The sequence below is a fragment of the Bufo bufo genome, chromosome 5, assembly GCF_905171765.1.
Source record: "Bufo bufo chromosome 5, aBufBuf1.1, whole genome shotgun sequence".
Lineage (NCBI taxonomy): Eukaryota > Metazoa > Chordata > Amphibia > Anura > Bufonidae > Bufo > Bufo bufo.
The window spans coordinates 55,516,566-55,530,339 of NC_053393.1; the positions used below are offsets into that span (position 1 = coordinate 55,516,566).

General features: G+C 45.3%; 1 protein-coding gene across 1 annotated transcript in view; it reads left to right on the plus strand.

Annotated features, from left to right (window-relative positions):
* LOC121002377 (fibrocystin-L-like) overlaps nucleotides 1-13,774 on the plus strand; it is a 171,544-nt gene that overhangs the window by 65,096 nt on the left and 92,674 nt on the right. Inside the window, exons 25-34 of the mRNA XM_040433840.1 lie at nucleotides 828-982; nucleotides 2,834-2,956; nucleotides 4,872-4,971; nucleotides 5,359-5,478; nucleotides 6,791-6,952; nucleotides 8,144-8,271; nucleotides 9,747-10,072; nucleotides 11,377-11,519; nucleotides 12,161-12,265; nucleotides 13,166-13,351. Of these exons, the coding sequence (XP_040289774.1) occupies nucleotides 828-982; nucleotides 2,834-2,956; nucleotides 4,872-4,971; nucleotides 5,359-5,478; nucleotides 6,791-6,952; nucleotides 8,144-8,271; nucleotides 9,747-10,072; nucleotides 11,377-11,519; nucleotides 12,161-12,265; nucleotides 13,166-13,351 (1,548 nt within the window). The remainder of the gene's footprint in view (nucleotides 1-827; nucleotides 983-2,833; nucleotides 2,957-4,871; nucleotides 4,972-5,358; nucleotides 5,479-6,790; nucleotides 6,953-8,143; nucleotides 8,272-9,746; nucleotides 10,073-11,376; nucleotides 11,520-12,160; nucleotides 12,266-13,165; nucleotides 13,352-13,774) is intronic.

The window sequence follows — 13,774 nt, forward strand, 5'->3', positions numbered from 1 at the left end:
TGGTTGAACATCCCCTTTAAAGGAGTGGTCTCATCAGAGGCGCCCCCTTTCAAAATGGAGTCCCTGGGCAGATGAGCCAATCACCCCATATTCTGCTCCCAGCACCCCGGTAAACAGCTTATTTTGCCATGAAAGGGCACCGCCAGCCTGGCATTTCCCCTGCAGTGGCTGATGCAGGGTACATATAGTATTACATGGTGAATATTTCAGATGAATGGTAATGCACGTAATACAAGGATGGCACGAGTCTACCAGAACAGGAGCTCTCCTACAGCATAGTAATAACTATAACTGACAGGTCCAACCTTACATCGGACTGTACCCTGTGCGGTAGCTTCTGTTGGTGCCCTCTCCTTCATATGGTGTAAAAAAACATACCATACAGTTCCTCATAATAATCATTATAGTATATGGTGTCCAAGCAAAAGTGTCATTTGTCAGCCAAATAACAATGCTATAGAGCGCCACCATCACCATACACTGCAAATATTATATACTGTGTGGTGTAATTGTGTGCAGGACTATGCAATACCTAATGAAATACCACACAGTGACTAAATAACAGCGCCATACATCTAGAAATACATCTATACAGTGTCTAAACAATACTGCTATACACTTACCAATATGATTTATGTTGGTCTCAAACCTCCGGGGCCAGTTCTTTGGTGGTGCTCCTTCAGCAGGGGTGATTGATGCACCTTGGATGGTGGCACAGGTTGCACACCGCTAAGGCCGGCCCTGGTAATTGATAAAGCCAATAGTTTTATGATAACATTGTCTATGATCGGTCAGTCAATAATCCCCATCCTCTGGTTGCTCTACAGATCTCCGTGTAGACATCTCCAGCGTCGATCTGAAATATGCATTAGAGACCATTCCAGAACTAGGCCAGGTGTCCATATCAAGATATGGAAACTGCAGAGGATACACATCGCAAATAAAGTTCTTAACGGCTACAGGATACCAGCCGCTATTACAGGTATACACATCATTTATCTGTTCATACTAGGAGACCATCCTACCATTTCACAGGGCCTACTGTAGATTTGCTTGACTGAGTGTTCACCTATATCTTAATAATTTTTTTCGTTTAACAGTAAGATATAGCAGAGCTGGGACCGAGATTGACAGATCTGAGGATATCATGTTGCATAGTCATATTCTGCATAGCCATTGCTTGTCTTTCCATCACCTAGGGCAAAGATTCAGTTTGTCGTCCTAGCCATGTACTGTACCTACCTTGACCAAGGCTGAGTGGCTTGTTGGTTCTTTCACTGGGACTCACCAGCTAGAGGCGGAACACCCTGCCCTGTCTGTTACATTGTCTTAAATAGGTTATCCAGTTTAGAAAAACAATTCCAACATACCGTCGTATAAGGGCATCTGTCAGCAGTTTTGTACTTATGACACTGGCTGACCTGTTACATGTGCGCTTGGCAGCTGAAGGCATCAGTGTTGGTCCCGTGTTCATATGTGTGCGCATTACTGAGAAAAAAGATGCTTTAATATATGCAAATGCATATGGGGCGCCATTTGTTCACAGTGCATTTCGTAACACAAAATGTATGTTGTATAGACAAAATAAATTTTGTAGAATTTTAAGTCACAAAATGACATTCTGTGTCACAACATTAACAGAATTGTATTTTGAGGCACAGAGTTCATTTTGTGACACAGAATGTCATTGTGTGACAGAATACTACAAAATGCATTTTGTGTCACAAAAAAAAGGCACTGTGAACAAATGACGCCCCATAGTTTCATAGGTACAAAACTGCTGACAGATGCTCTTTAAGGAATTCTAATAGAGGAGAGGGGGGTTCTCTGCTCAGGATCCTCATCTCTTGGCTACAAAGAATGTCTCCTAGTGCCCATTCAGACAGCTTTATGAATGGCTCCGCACCCGTTCCACAATTTTGTGGCACGGTTGCGGACTCATTTATTTCAATGGGGCTGCAAAAGATGTGGACAGCACAGCTTCGCGGAAAGGATAGAGCCTGTCCTATTCTTGTCCGCAATCGTGCAATTTGCGGATCCGCAAAACACTACGACTGTCCGAATGAGCCTTACTCTGGAGGACCTGTCCTGTCCTGCGTTACACAGACAGCCCATAGATTTGAATGAGTTCAGTGTTATGCATAATTACCCCTGTGGTGGCGCTGTAGGAAAATTGATCACTTAGGCCGAATGCACACGACTGTGGAACACGGACGTGAGCAGTCCGTGGTATTCAGGCCTGGCATCCTGCTGAGAGCAGAAGCACACGGCGTCATTGTTTGCTATGACGCCGTGCGCTTCGTGCAGCCGCTGCAGTACAGTAATATACTCGTATAGATCACAGTAGTGTGCATTCAGCCTTACTGATAAGTTTCCCACAGAAAGCACATGGGTACTTTGTGATCAGTATATTGTCAAGGGACACTTCTAAAAAGTAGAGATTGTCCAAAATGTTGAGAGTACGGCCAGTTTTATATACCTATGGGGATATATTTTTGCTTTAGGTTAACCATAGCTCTGCTAAATCTATATTGGAGATGGCCTCTTCCTTCAAAAAACTAGTCCCTAAATAATAAAGCTTTGCTGCTGTTTATCATTATTTGCTATAATGTTATTACATATATCGATCGTTATTGCTCTATCGCCTTAGACAAACGTAAAAGGAATAAGTATCTTATAGGGTGGCACTCCTCATATTGTATTGCAGACAGAACAGTGGAGGAGGGCTCCTGCTTCAGCCAGTTGCCCTACAGCTAGAGTATGGTTTGTGAGAAGGAAGGTCTAATTTGAAAAAAAATAAAAAATCTAAGTCTTCGCCATGTGTTGTATTCAGGTCAATGATTCCAAGGTAACCGGTGTAGCTGCTCAAGTATCCGCAGTAAAAGTAACTAGCGGAGGCCTGTTTCGTCAGCACCTGTTTGGGGATTTAGTGAGAACACCAAACACAAAGCCACAGGTATGGAAAATTTATATTATTTAATACATTACTAATGCTTGTAAAAGATGGGATTATAATAGTAGTAAATGGACAGGGTATAGGGAATTGGGATATGGAAAGCTGCAGGGCGAGATTTCTGTACAGGCACAAGGGTTGTGCTCCTATACGGGGCCCTGGGGGGAAGGACGCCTAGTTCAGTAGCGGTAGGCAAAATGGGATCAAATGCAGTCAGAGACAGTGACGCAGAAGTCCATTTAAGGTTTGGACTGTTCTTCATTCAAGTAAATGTATAGCCTTTACATTCGGGCCCAAAACACAAATCAACCACTGCTCTGCTGATCACTTACTAAACATACAAGTCTCCCTGACTATACAAGTGGTTTACTACCGACCCCTCAAGCAAAATTACATTAACGTATTTTACCTCAAATGTCTACTTTGAGGCAAGCAAACAATGTAAAAGTCTCTCCAGACAGGTTCTGCCTCCTCAGATGGCTCTCTTTCTCTAGGTCACACCTTGTACGTGCAGCAAGCAGCCCACAGAGGAGAGTTGTGAGAAGGACAATAGTGGTAGTTGTGGCACAGATAGGAGTATTAGTGGTGGTTTGCGGTGGGTGTCCTCACTCTGGTGCTCCTTGGGACCATGTAGAAATATGTGGAGGTACACAACCTTTCTTCGCTTTGAGGCACATCGTGTGTTCTGGGGCTCATGTCTGATGTCGTCTTAGGAGCCCTTGATGTTGTGAAGTTTAGAGGTGCAAGGCAGGGCTCCCAAGTGATGTAGGCTGTGTGGTGGTAAGGCATTGAAGGTGATGAGTGCAAAACAGTTCCTTCACTGAGGTAGTCTAGACAGTTCATAGAAAAGGCACTGATAGCATTCAGTTCTGTCTCTCCAAGATACATTCACAATACTTCCAAGCTGAACATGGGATTACCTTACCGGCAGTGAGATGGCTGACTCTGAGTGTCTCTCTATCAGATCCAAAATACTTTCCAAATTAACCAGAGGGGGTAAGCAGGTACTCTCACAGCGGGGTGTAGATCCTCCAACAGGTAGCCAATCCATGGTAATAGTGTGGTGGGTGGCTAAGGAGGTGTGCTCTTTCCTATTGCTATAGAAGAGAGATTGCACCTATGTCTGTGCTTTGCACCAGTACTTCACTCTGGTCCCACACAGTCTTTATATTCTGTGCTTCTTTCCTTCCCAGAGGATGGTTGTAGTTGGTTGATATGCAAGGGTGGAAGTTCCTTGTGGCAGGTCTCATTTCTGCAGATCTTTCCTCTCACCCAGCCAGTCTAGACTACACCACTTGGTTTCATAGCTCTTGGGTTGCATATGTAAATTAAGGATATATGCATGCTAAATGTTTTTTTGGAGATTTTTTAAAAACGGCACAAAACGGGGGCAGCATAAAATAAACAAAAACCTCTTACACACCTTTTAGATGCTCAGCTGCTCCAGTGCTCCTATTCTGGTCCCAGTCTCTCTGGTCTCCGCTGGTAATGCAATAATCACACCATGTCCATAGTTCACATGACCGCTACTGCCAATCACTGCCTTCAGCAGTCACACGTAGTTCATGAGGCCAGTGTTTGGCTGCAGTGGTCACATGAACAATGTGCGGTAAGGGCTGGAGCTGCAGCACATTTAAAGGATTAGTAAGGTTTTGGCCTGTACCCATTTTTTTAAGTCTTATAAAAAAAACTTTAATGAGGTGATCACCGAGCTGTGGGAATGAGAGGAGGACACCCAGGGATGGACAGTGCCTACCTGATGGGCGGAACTAATGACAGACCTATGGTTACGTCATGTTTCCTATAAACAGATGTGGTTAAATGGAAATAGGACAACTTACTAATGTGTACAGTAATTTATTCATTCCTTTTTGGCGGGGGATCATTTCTAACAATAAATCCATGCTATTCGTCATAGGTGGAAGTCTACATAAATGGAATCCCTTCAAAGTGTTCTGGAAACTGTGACTACACCTGGGATGTAAAACAAACACCACTTATCTATTCTATTAATACAGGTAAAGATGGCGAAAATCATTGGAATATAAATTAGAAAAAAAATTATCAAGATTGCAGGTTGTCTATTATGCGGCTTCTATACACATAAGGTCATCGTCTAATTTCCCCCCCCCCCCCCCCCCAATATAAGCATCTTTGTGCAGAATGAATCTGTGTACGGTCACCTCAATGGCCTTGCTCTTGTAACTCCCACAATGCATTGCACATGGATGATGAAAAACATCAATAACTCAAAATCACTACAAGACAAAGCAAAGTATTTGAACAGACACTTCATGTTTCATGTAGAAACAGTTTACATGTGGACTGTAGGAATTTGTTGTCCAAAAGCGGTGTTCTCCTTTAAGAGTTGTTCAAAGCACTAAGTTGATAACCATATTTTTCAGCCGTCAATGGAGAAGATGCGGTATTGATAATAAATGGGACTGGATTTGCTCACAGTACCGCCAATGACACAACCTATGTGACAATTGGAAACCTTACTTGCACCATTCTTACCCTCAATGGTAAGTCAAACTGCCCTAAATAATGTAAAAATTAATTACATAAAATGTGTTGTTGGGGACCCATCTAGAGCATGTCACGGGTAAGAAAGGTAGAGAGGAAGTGCACCCCCTAAACTGCCACCCTCAACCCTGTCCCTGCCTACTTGCACCACCTGCCCTAGGTGACGGGGCGCAACTGGGCGACGGTCCCTGAACTACGTAAGTGTAGAGCAGAGCGAACAGAGAAAGAGAGGAACAGACAGCCAAGGCAGAAGGCGGTACACAAGACTAAGGCAAACGGATAGACAGGGAGGTAGATAAGACAACAGTACCCAGTGATGGGAAAGACAATGGCGGGTCAACTAGCCGAGGTCGGTCCGGGAGGTCACGTCAATACAAGGGATGAGGCAGGAGACGAAATCCGAGAACAAGCCGAGGTCAAATCCGAGAGATAGCGTAGGTACCAAGGGAGCGGGCAAAGCGAGGTCAGGAAACAAACAAGGTCAATACCAGAGGTCAAGTAGGAAGCAATAATAATAGTACACACAGCCCTAGAGACGAAAATCACAGGCAACCTGTAGCCAGCAGGCCACCTGTATTTATAGTGGGAAGTGAGGGTCATGTGACGTGGCCAGCGTCACATGACCGACAAACAGACAAGTCTAGCACCGAGTGATCAGCTCGGCGCTCAAGGCAGACCTAGGAGCAGGGAGCCTCCCAGCTAGCAAAGCCGCCCTGGGAACGAGGCCAAACACAGATCCTCGCTCCCGAAGCTAAGCAGCAGGTCTGCGGCTGATGGGAGACCGAGTGCGCCTTCAGCGCCCCGTTACAGAGCATCTCACAAAGAACAGCTCTCGCATTAGTGAACTTGGCACGCCAAAGTATTACATGGTCACCGATTAATTTCAATGGACAGCTTGTAATACTCTATTCCCCCTGTAGTGGCCGCTGTGTTTTGTCTAAAGCTGAGCCTAGACAATTACCTTATCAATAAGGAATTTTCCTTTTCAAACGGGACTGACTTGCTAATTCAACTCCTTTATTGATACTTTCATGTAGTCTATCCAGGGGTGCACCACCAATGAGGCCAGGTGAGGCCATCGCCTCAGGCAGCACCAGGTAGGGGCAAGAGGTGGGCAGCAGACGGGCCATGGGCAATGAGCGCTTTCATTGTGGCAAAGGGGTTAGATTAAGAAATTGACATTGGGGGTGCCGTTTCAGTTTTCGCCTCAGACAGTCGAAAGGCTAGGTGCAACCCTGAGTCTATCACTTATCATGTATTATGTATTCACTGTGATTCATTTTGCTTCTCTTTGTGTATTTTTACATACAGATAATGAGATCCGTTGTCAGGTTCCGAAAGCAAGCGCTGGAACATTCCCGATCACTGTGTCCATCGCAGAACGTGGATTTGCAGTCTCGTATGGAGGAAACATGACTTTTACTTATGATATCATTGTCTCTTCAGTAACACCGTCCTCAGGAAGCCCTACAGGTATTCATGTAGATCCGTTATCCTCTGCTGTAGGTTAGACATATCCTTTTTTATAAGCCCTATTAGGATAGACTAAGCAAACATGGGGACGGAGAGTACCAAACTCAGGATCCCTCTAGAACAGTAGGACACAGGCCTCAGCTCACACTATGAACTTGGTTGATGCCGTTTCTGAAAAGATAAAGGACCTCTCTTTGTAATTATAGGACAACAATGCCTATTTGTCTATACGGATATTATTTTCACTATTGATCTCAATTATTAGGATCTGTTAATTAAGAATGTTAATTATGGGTGATGCACACGGTGTACATATCTGACCAATCTCTAGGTTTTACTGTAATAAATACATCACTCATGGCACAAGATGGTGCATTAAAGGCTTGTCCAGGCTCGGAGCCGACAACCTCTTAAACATGACAAACCCTACTCACCTGTCCACGATCCTGCCACTGCTCTGTGCCGGGTCCCCAGTGCGGCCAATCACAGGTCACAGTGGCTTGAATGCTGCATCACAGCAGTGAGGTATCATTAAAGGGGTTGGCCCGTAGGATATGGCCCCAATGTCTGATAGGTGCAGGTCCCACCTCTGGGACCCGCACCTATACTTAGAACGGAGCCGGCAAAGTACGAGCACCGAAAATAGCCAAGCGTTGGCCCGGCTATTTCCGTAACCCCCTTAGAAGTGAATGGAGCGGTGGCTGAGCTTGCGCAGTGCGTCGTCCATTGATTTTTATTGGGACTTCTGAAAATAGCCGAGTGTACTCTTTTCGACGCTCCCATAGGAATGAACAGAGGGCGGCTGCACATGCAGGGTGCGCTCTGTGTCACTTTGCTGGCTCTGTTCTAAGTATAGATGGGACCCACATCCTAGCGATATGCCCCGAATTTCTGACATGGTACAACCCCTTTATAGCCTCTGTGACTGCTGAGGCCTGTGACTGGCTGCAGAGATCTTGGGATACAGCCACTTCCTAGTCCAGGCTGGGAATGGAGCAGCGGCAGGACCATGGACAGGTGAGTGCATTTTGTTATGTTCAGGGGGACAGAAGAAAACCTCAAGCGGTTGTTAGCTCTGAGGCCAGACAACCCCTTTAGGTACAGGTCCATACAGTATAGGTACATTATACTATCAGACGCCCTTCTTCCCTGCTTCACTGCATTAACACTGAAAATATGCTTTCTTTCTAGGAGGCACATTATTAACAATTCATGGCTCTGGATTTAGTGGGAACTCTGTGGTAGAACTTGATGGCAATGGATGTGCCGTGGTCTTTGCCAATCTGAGTATGATTAAATGCCGTACCTCTGAGGTAAGTGTTATACTTGATATACTGTCAGCATTGCTTTTGATGGAAGTGCAACAAGCCTGGAGGGAAGTGCGTCAGGAAGGAAGATGGCAGTGACAATGATGATAAGGGTGGTATTAGTCCCACTGTTCATGGTGTCCCTCTCCCACATTCCCAGGGCAATTACAGTAAAGAGGGGGAAACAGGATAATAAGTGTAGTTCTCCCCCAGGGGAACACCCTTGATGTAGCGTTCTCTCTGATGTGGTGCCCTTCCAAACTTTTCTACCTTCCAATCCAACCTAGGGGTACAGTTCTCACAAAACATGCCTACAATTCCCACTGCAGGGTGTAGACCGTAAGACAGAAACACAGTCTATTACACTGGTATGATCTTTGAGCAGGAAGCCTGTTTGCCCAGCCAAGGGGCTGTGAAGTTCAGAAGCCATAAACATGCATTACCTTCACAGACTACTTCCACGCACCCTCCTTTTTGGCAGATCTACATTCTCAATAGTTATTTTCTACTCTGAGTCTCATTGGCTCTGTGGAGTCTTTCCTGGGTCTCAAAAATGCTGACTGTGTATGCCACAGGATTGCAGTTTATGTAGGCTGCTTAAACTGAAATTCCCTCTAACTAACCACTCCACAGAAGAGAACCAAGCCCAAAGGTTAGGACCTGCTCCTTCCTGGAGACGATCTCCAGGGAATGGATATTAACCCTATGATTCAGGCTTGCATTGAGTGCAAACAACAGAGGAACAGTTTAAAATGGAATAAAGCCAGAAAACATCAGTTAAATATATGACACAGTGTTTAATCATTTAGCAGTGGTCCACTGGGTCACTGCATTAGTTCCTATTTACAAGCAATAAATAGTTTCATATAAAAGTTTATAAAATCACAGTTTACAGTCCACTCATGCTGTGTTTGCAGTGTATGTTGGCGGAATATGTAGAGACGATTTCCCGACATTTACCATGCGGTATACTAGTTTTGTGCTATTACTCTGTACGGAATAACGCAGCAGACTGTGCTATTCCATACAACTGGAAAAAGGAATACCAGTGTATAACAACCCTATGCAGGACAAAAGGACACTGTTTTGGCTTTTGTCAGGTGCATGGGGGTCTATGGATATGTTTCACATATGTACTGGGGGGTTCCTGCCATTAATTGCAAAGGGACACTGCAAACAGTTTGTGACAGTAGCCATAGACAATCAACAGTTGCAACAAACTGATAACGTCTTGAAATGCCGGTGTTTTTTAGTGGTTTTCTACTCTGGCTAATAAAGGGGGAGGGGGGGGTTACCAAGTGGGGAAGCGCCTTCTGTGACGTCCTAATACAATATATGGACAGGGGTTGTATTGATGAAACAATCCCTTTAAATCCTCATAAAACCCTACAATAATCTAAGTTCTGTTTAGTAGATCCATAGGGGTATAGGTGTTGTGCGGTGAAATACAAAAGCTGTGGCCATATTACATGAATTTTTTTTCTCAGGGGTTAGAAGGCAACGCTGATCTTATGGTTTTCACAAATGGACTTAATGCCACCTTACCAAATGCCTTCAATTTTACCTCTTTCTTGGCACCAACCATCACTGGAATTGAACCAAGAACCAGTAGTGTTTTGGGAAATACAACTCTCACCATTTCAGGCTTTAACTTCCTAAATCAGTCAGAAGACAGTGCTGTTTTTCTTGCAAATGAAACGTGTGAAATTCTGGAGTGGACACCAACCAACATAACATGTCTTCTGCCTGCACTTCCACCCGGAACATACAACATCATGGTACAAGTCGGAAATGACGGATTTGCAATAACCAGGTATTTAACCTATTCTTGTGATATGAAGTCTGCGTATTTCAGACATGTTACTATCCTGGCTTGACCTTATGCAGATGGTCTTAATGTGGGGGCATTTTCCGTATTGCAGATGCAAATCCTGACCCCAACTAACAGCATCAGGGCAGGTTTTGAAGACAAACACTATAATATTGTAGTGCACTGGAGCAGGAGGACTTTGAAGTCTGGACATTTGTGGACATTTGCCCCTGTATCCCCTATGCAAAGTCATCAACTTCTTACTTTATTTGACTTTAAAGGGTTAAAGGGTTTATCCAACCCCTATAATGCTCCCCAAAATGCCTGGGCCCCTCCTATTGTTCATACTTACCCCGCCACCTGCATCGCTTCTGATGCCCACACAGCCGCTGCTGCATCTCTGTGTCGCATGGATCAAAAGATCCGTTGATGGGGGGGGGGAAGCCAATAGCGGGCCGCGACGGGAACGAGCCTCCCTATTGTCACCCGCGATGCTAGGAGGCTTGTTCCCATTGCGATCTGCTATTGACTGGTGTCAGAGGTGCAGATAGGATCTTCCAGCAAGACGATGCGACGTGTCTCACTGTTAGAAATGTCTGACATTCGTTGGAAGAACATGACCAAGACTTACAACTACTATCCTGGCCTCCTAATTCCCCAGACTTGAACCTAATTGAGCATCTGTGGGATCACCTCGATGGTTGTGTTCGCTCTATGTATCCTCCCCACGTACCCTCCAGCCGCTGTGGGATACAGTCCAGTCAGTCAGTAGAATAGCTATACATGTGCATTCATGGGACTCTAGCACGGAGGACCGACAGCTCCATGATCAGCAACGCTGCCCTTCAACATTTGACTCGTGGCTCTGACTGCTCCCAAAGGCCACATCTACATGGACTATAGGGGGAGATTTATCAAACTGGTGTAAAGGAAAACTGTCTTAGTTGCCCATAGCAACCAATCAGATTTCACCTTTCATTTTTCAGAACTTTTTTGGAAAATGAAAGGCGAATTCTGATTGGTTGCTATGGGCAACTAAGCCACTTTTCTTTTACACCAGTAAGATAAATCTAAGCCATTTTACTTTCCCTGGGTAACCTCTGGGAATGCTGCTTTTCTTACAAATACTGGCGGTTGTTATCCTATCCCTCCACTAAGGAACCAGCAAAAAACAGCGCCACCCCTGTTCATGGGCTATAGCTGGTATTGCGGCTCATTGTAATGCTTTATACAAGTGTGAATAGGGTTCTACATGGCTTCATATAAATACAGTGGCCATATTACAGCTTGCCTCTGTTTTGTTGCAGCATGAATGATGGAGCGTCCGTTGTGTATATTTTGGAAGTGAACAGCATCTCCCCACAATATGGATCCCTGTATGGCGGTACTCGAGTCACACTGACGGGATCCGGCTTTAGTCCTGTCCCAAATGACAACCAAGTACAAATAGGTACAGCATCATTTCATGGGGTGTCTGCCCCTGTTAGAAATTATATTCAGCAGTTTCTTTGGGGCTCATTCCCACGACCGTATAGCCGTGGTGCCCGTATTGTGGACCGCAAACAGTGGGTCTGCAATACATGCGTGCCGGCCGTGTGAATTCCGCGCTGCGGACCCATTGACTTGAATGGGTCCGTGATCCGCAAAATATGGCAAAAGATAGAACATGTCCTATCTTTTGCGGTGCGAAGGCACGGATCGTGAGCCCACGGAAACACTGGGAAGCGCTTCCGTGGGCTCTCAGGTCCGTGCCTCCGCACCACAGAAGATAGGACATGTCCTATCTTTTGCAGTATTTTGCAGTTTGCGGACCCATTCAAGTCAATGGGTCCGCAGCACAGAGTTCACACGGCCGGTGCCTGTGCATTGCGGACCGCTATTTGGTCGCCGTCCCCGTGCTGCAGACCACATACGGTCATGTGAATGAGTCCTAGATTAAATCTGTTCCTGGGAAAGCTGGGTGACAAACAACGTTGCCCTATTACAGCTCCCAACCAGACTTTTGAACCCCCGGTGTAGCAGTGTTGCTTCCCTTTATAGATGTATGTTTTGTAGATGCAATATTATATTAATGGATTTATTATGTTCTAGGGAATCTCCCATGTAAAGTCTCTGCCAGTTCGGCCAAGGAGCTGACCTGTGTGATCCAGAGACCCGGCGCAGTATATACGGTGACAAATGATGGAAAACATTCAGGTGAGTGCTATACCCTGCTGGTGCCATGAGATCCATCTACTATAAAGACAAATGGGGTCATTTATCAAACTGGTGTAAAGTAGAACTGGCTTAGTTGCCCATAGCAACCAATCAGATTCCACCTTTCATTTATCAAAGGAGTTTTCAAAAATGAAAGGAGGAATCTGATTGGTTGCTATGGGCAGCTAAGCCAGTTCTACTTTACACCAGTTTGATAAATGACCCCCAAAGTATGTCCTATCATGGACATATGGGGCAGCTTTATCAAAAACATCTAAAAGAAGGACAGTCCTTGCATCCAGTCAGAGCTCGGCTTTCATTCCTAAAACTGCTGTGGTAAAATTATAGCTGCTCTGTGATTGGCTGCTATGGACAATAAAGACAATTTTTCTTGTGTCTTTATTACGGACGTCCAGACCTCTCGTGGTTCGTCATACATCCTACTTACCACCATTATAGGTGGTGAATTCGGGGCATGAACAACCACAAACCCAACCAGAACCACCCACTTATGGGCAGGGTTTACAGAAGTCCCACCCATTTTCAGCCCAGGACAGCACAAATTTGCAGGGACTATCTCTGAAAATGAGGGACTGCTGACAACTATGGATAACTGGAGTTCCAGCACTATAGAAGCCTATACGTCGCTCTGACTCCGGTACGGATGAACCACGGGAGCTCCAGGCATTGCCCCCGTCTGCCAAAGAGAGGAACGGTTGCCCATGACAACCAAAAAGGTTGCTGTCTTAAAGGGCCCCTGAGATATAATGTGGTTGCTATGGGCAACTGCTCCACTTATTAGCACAGTGTCATATGTATCTCACCTTTCCATTGATTGATTGTGTCATTATATAGACATTACACATTTTGCATTGATTAATGGGTGTATTTTTTATGCAGTGTACGGCAGCGGCTATGCCTGGTCTCCATCTAGACTGCTGATATCTACAGGGGACGCCGTCATTTGGCAGTGGAACGCTCAGCCTTTAATCACGGGTATTGGATACAGAGTATTCTCAGTGTCGGATCCGGCCAACCTTACCTATGATGGAATTTCCTTCAACAGCGGGGCTCGTGTGCCCTCAGGTCTGCACCCACTTTATCAATACCTTGAAGGGGTTATCCCATGATTTATGTAAAATATAGTACATGATGACCTCTTTGATGACCTCACATGGATCCAGAGATCTCTTCATTCATTGCTCCAATTGCTCTGCTAGATTTATTTTAAACTGGCAGCTCAGGAACGCGTCCTTTCTGCTGCAGCTCTCTCTCGCACAGTTTATGGGGAGTCCTTTCTGCCGCAGTTCCACCCTATCTCAACTCAAGGGATGTGTCATTTCTGCTGCAACTCTGCCTATCACAGCTCGGGGAATGTCCTTTCTGCTGCAGCTCTCTCCCTATGCCAACTCAAGGGGTGTGTCGTTTCTGCTGCAGCTCTCTGCCTATCACTGCTCAGGGGAAGTGTCCTTTGTCATGGGGTGTGTCCTTTCTGCTGCAGATTTCTCT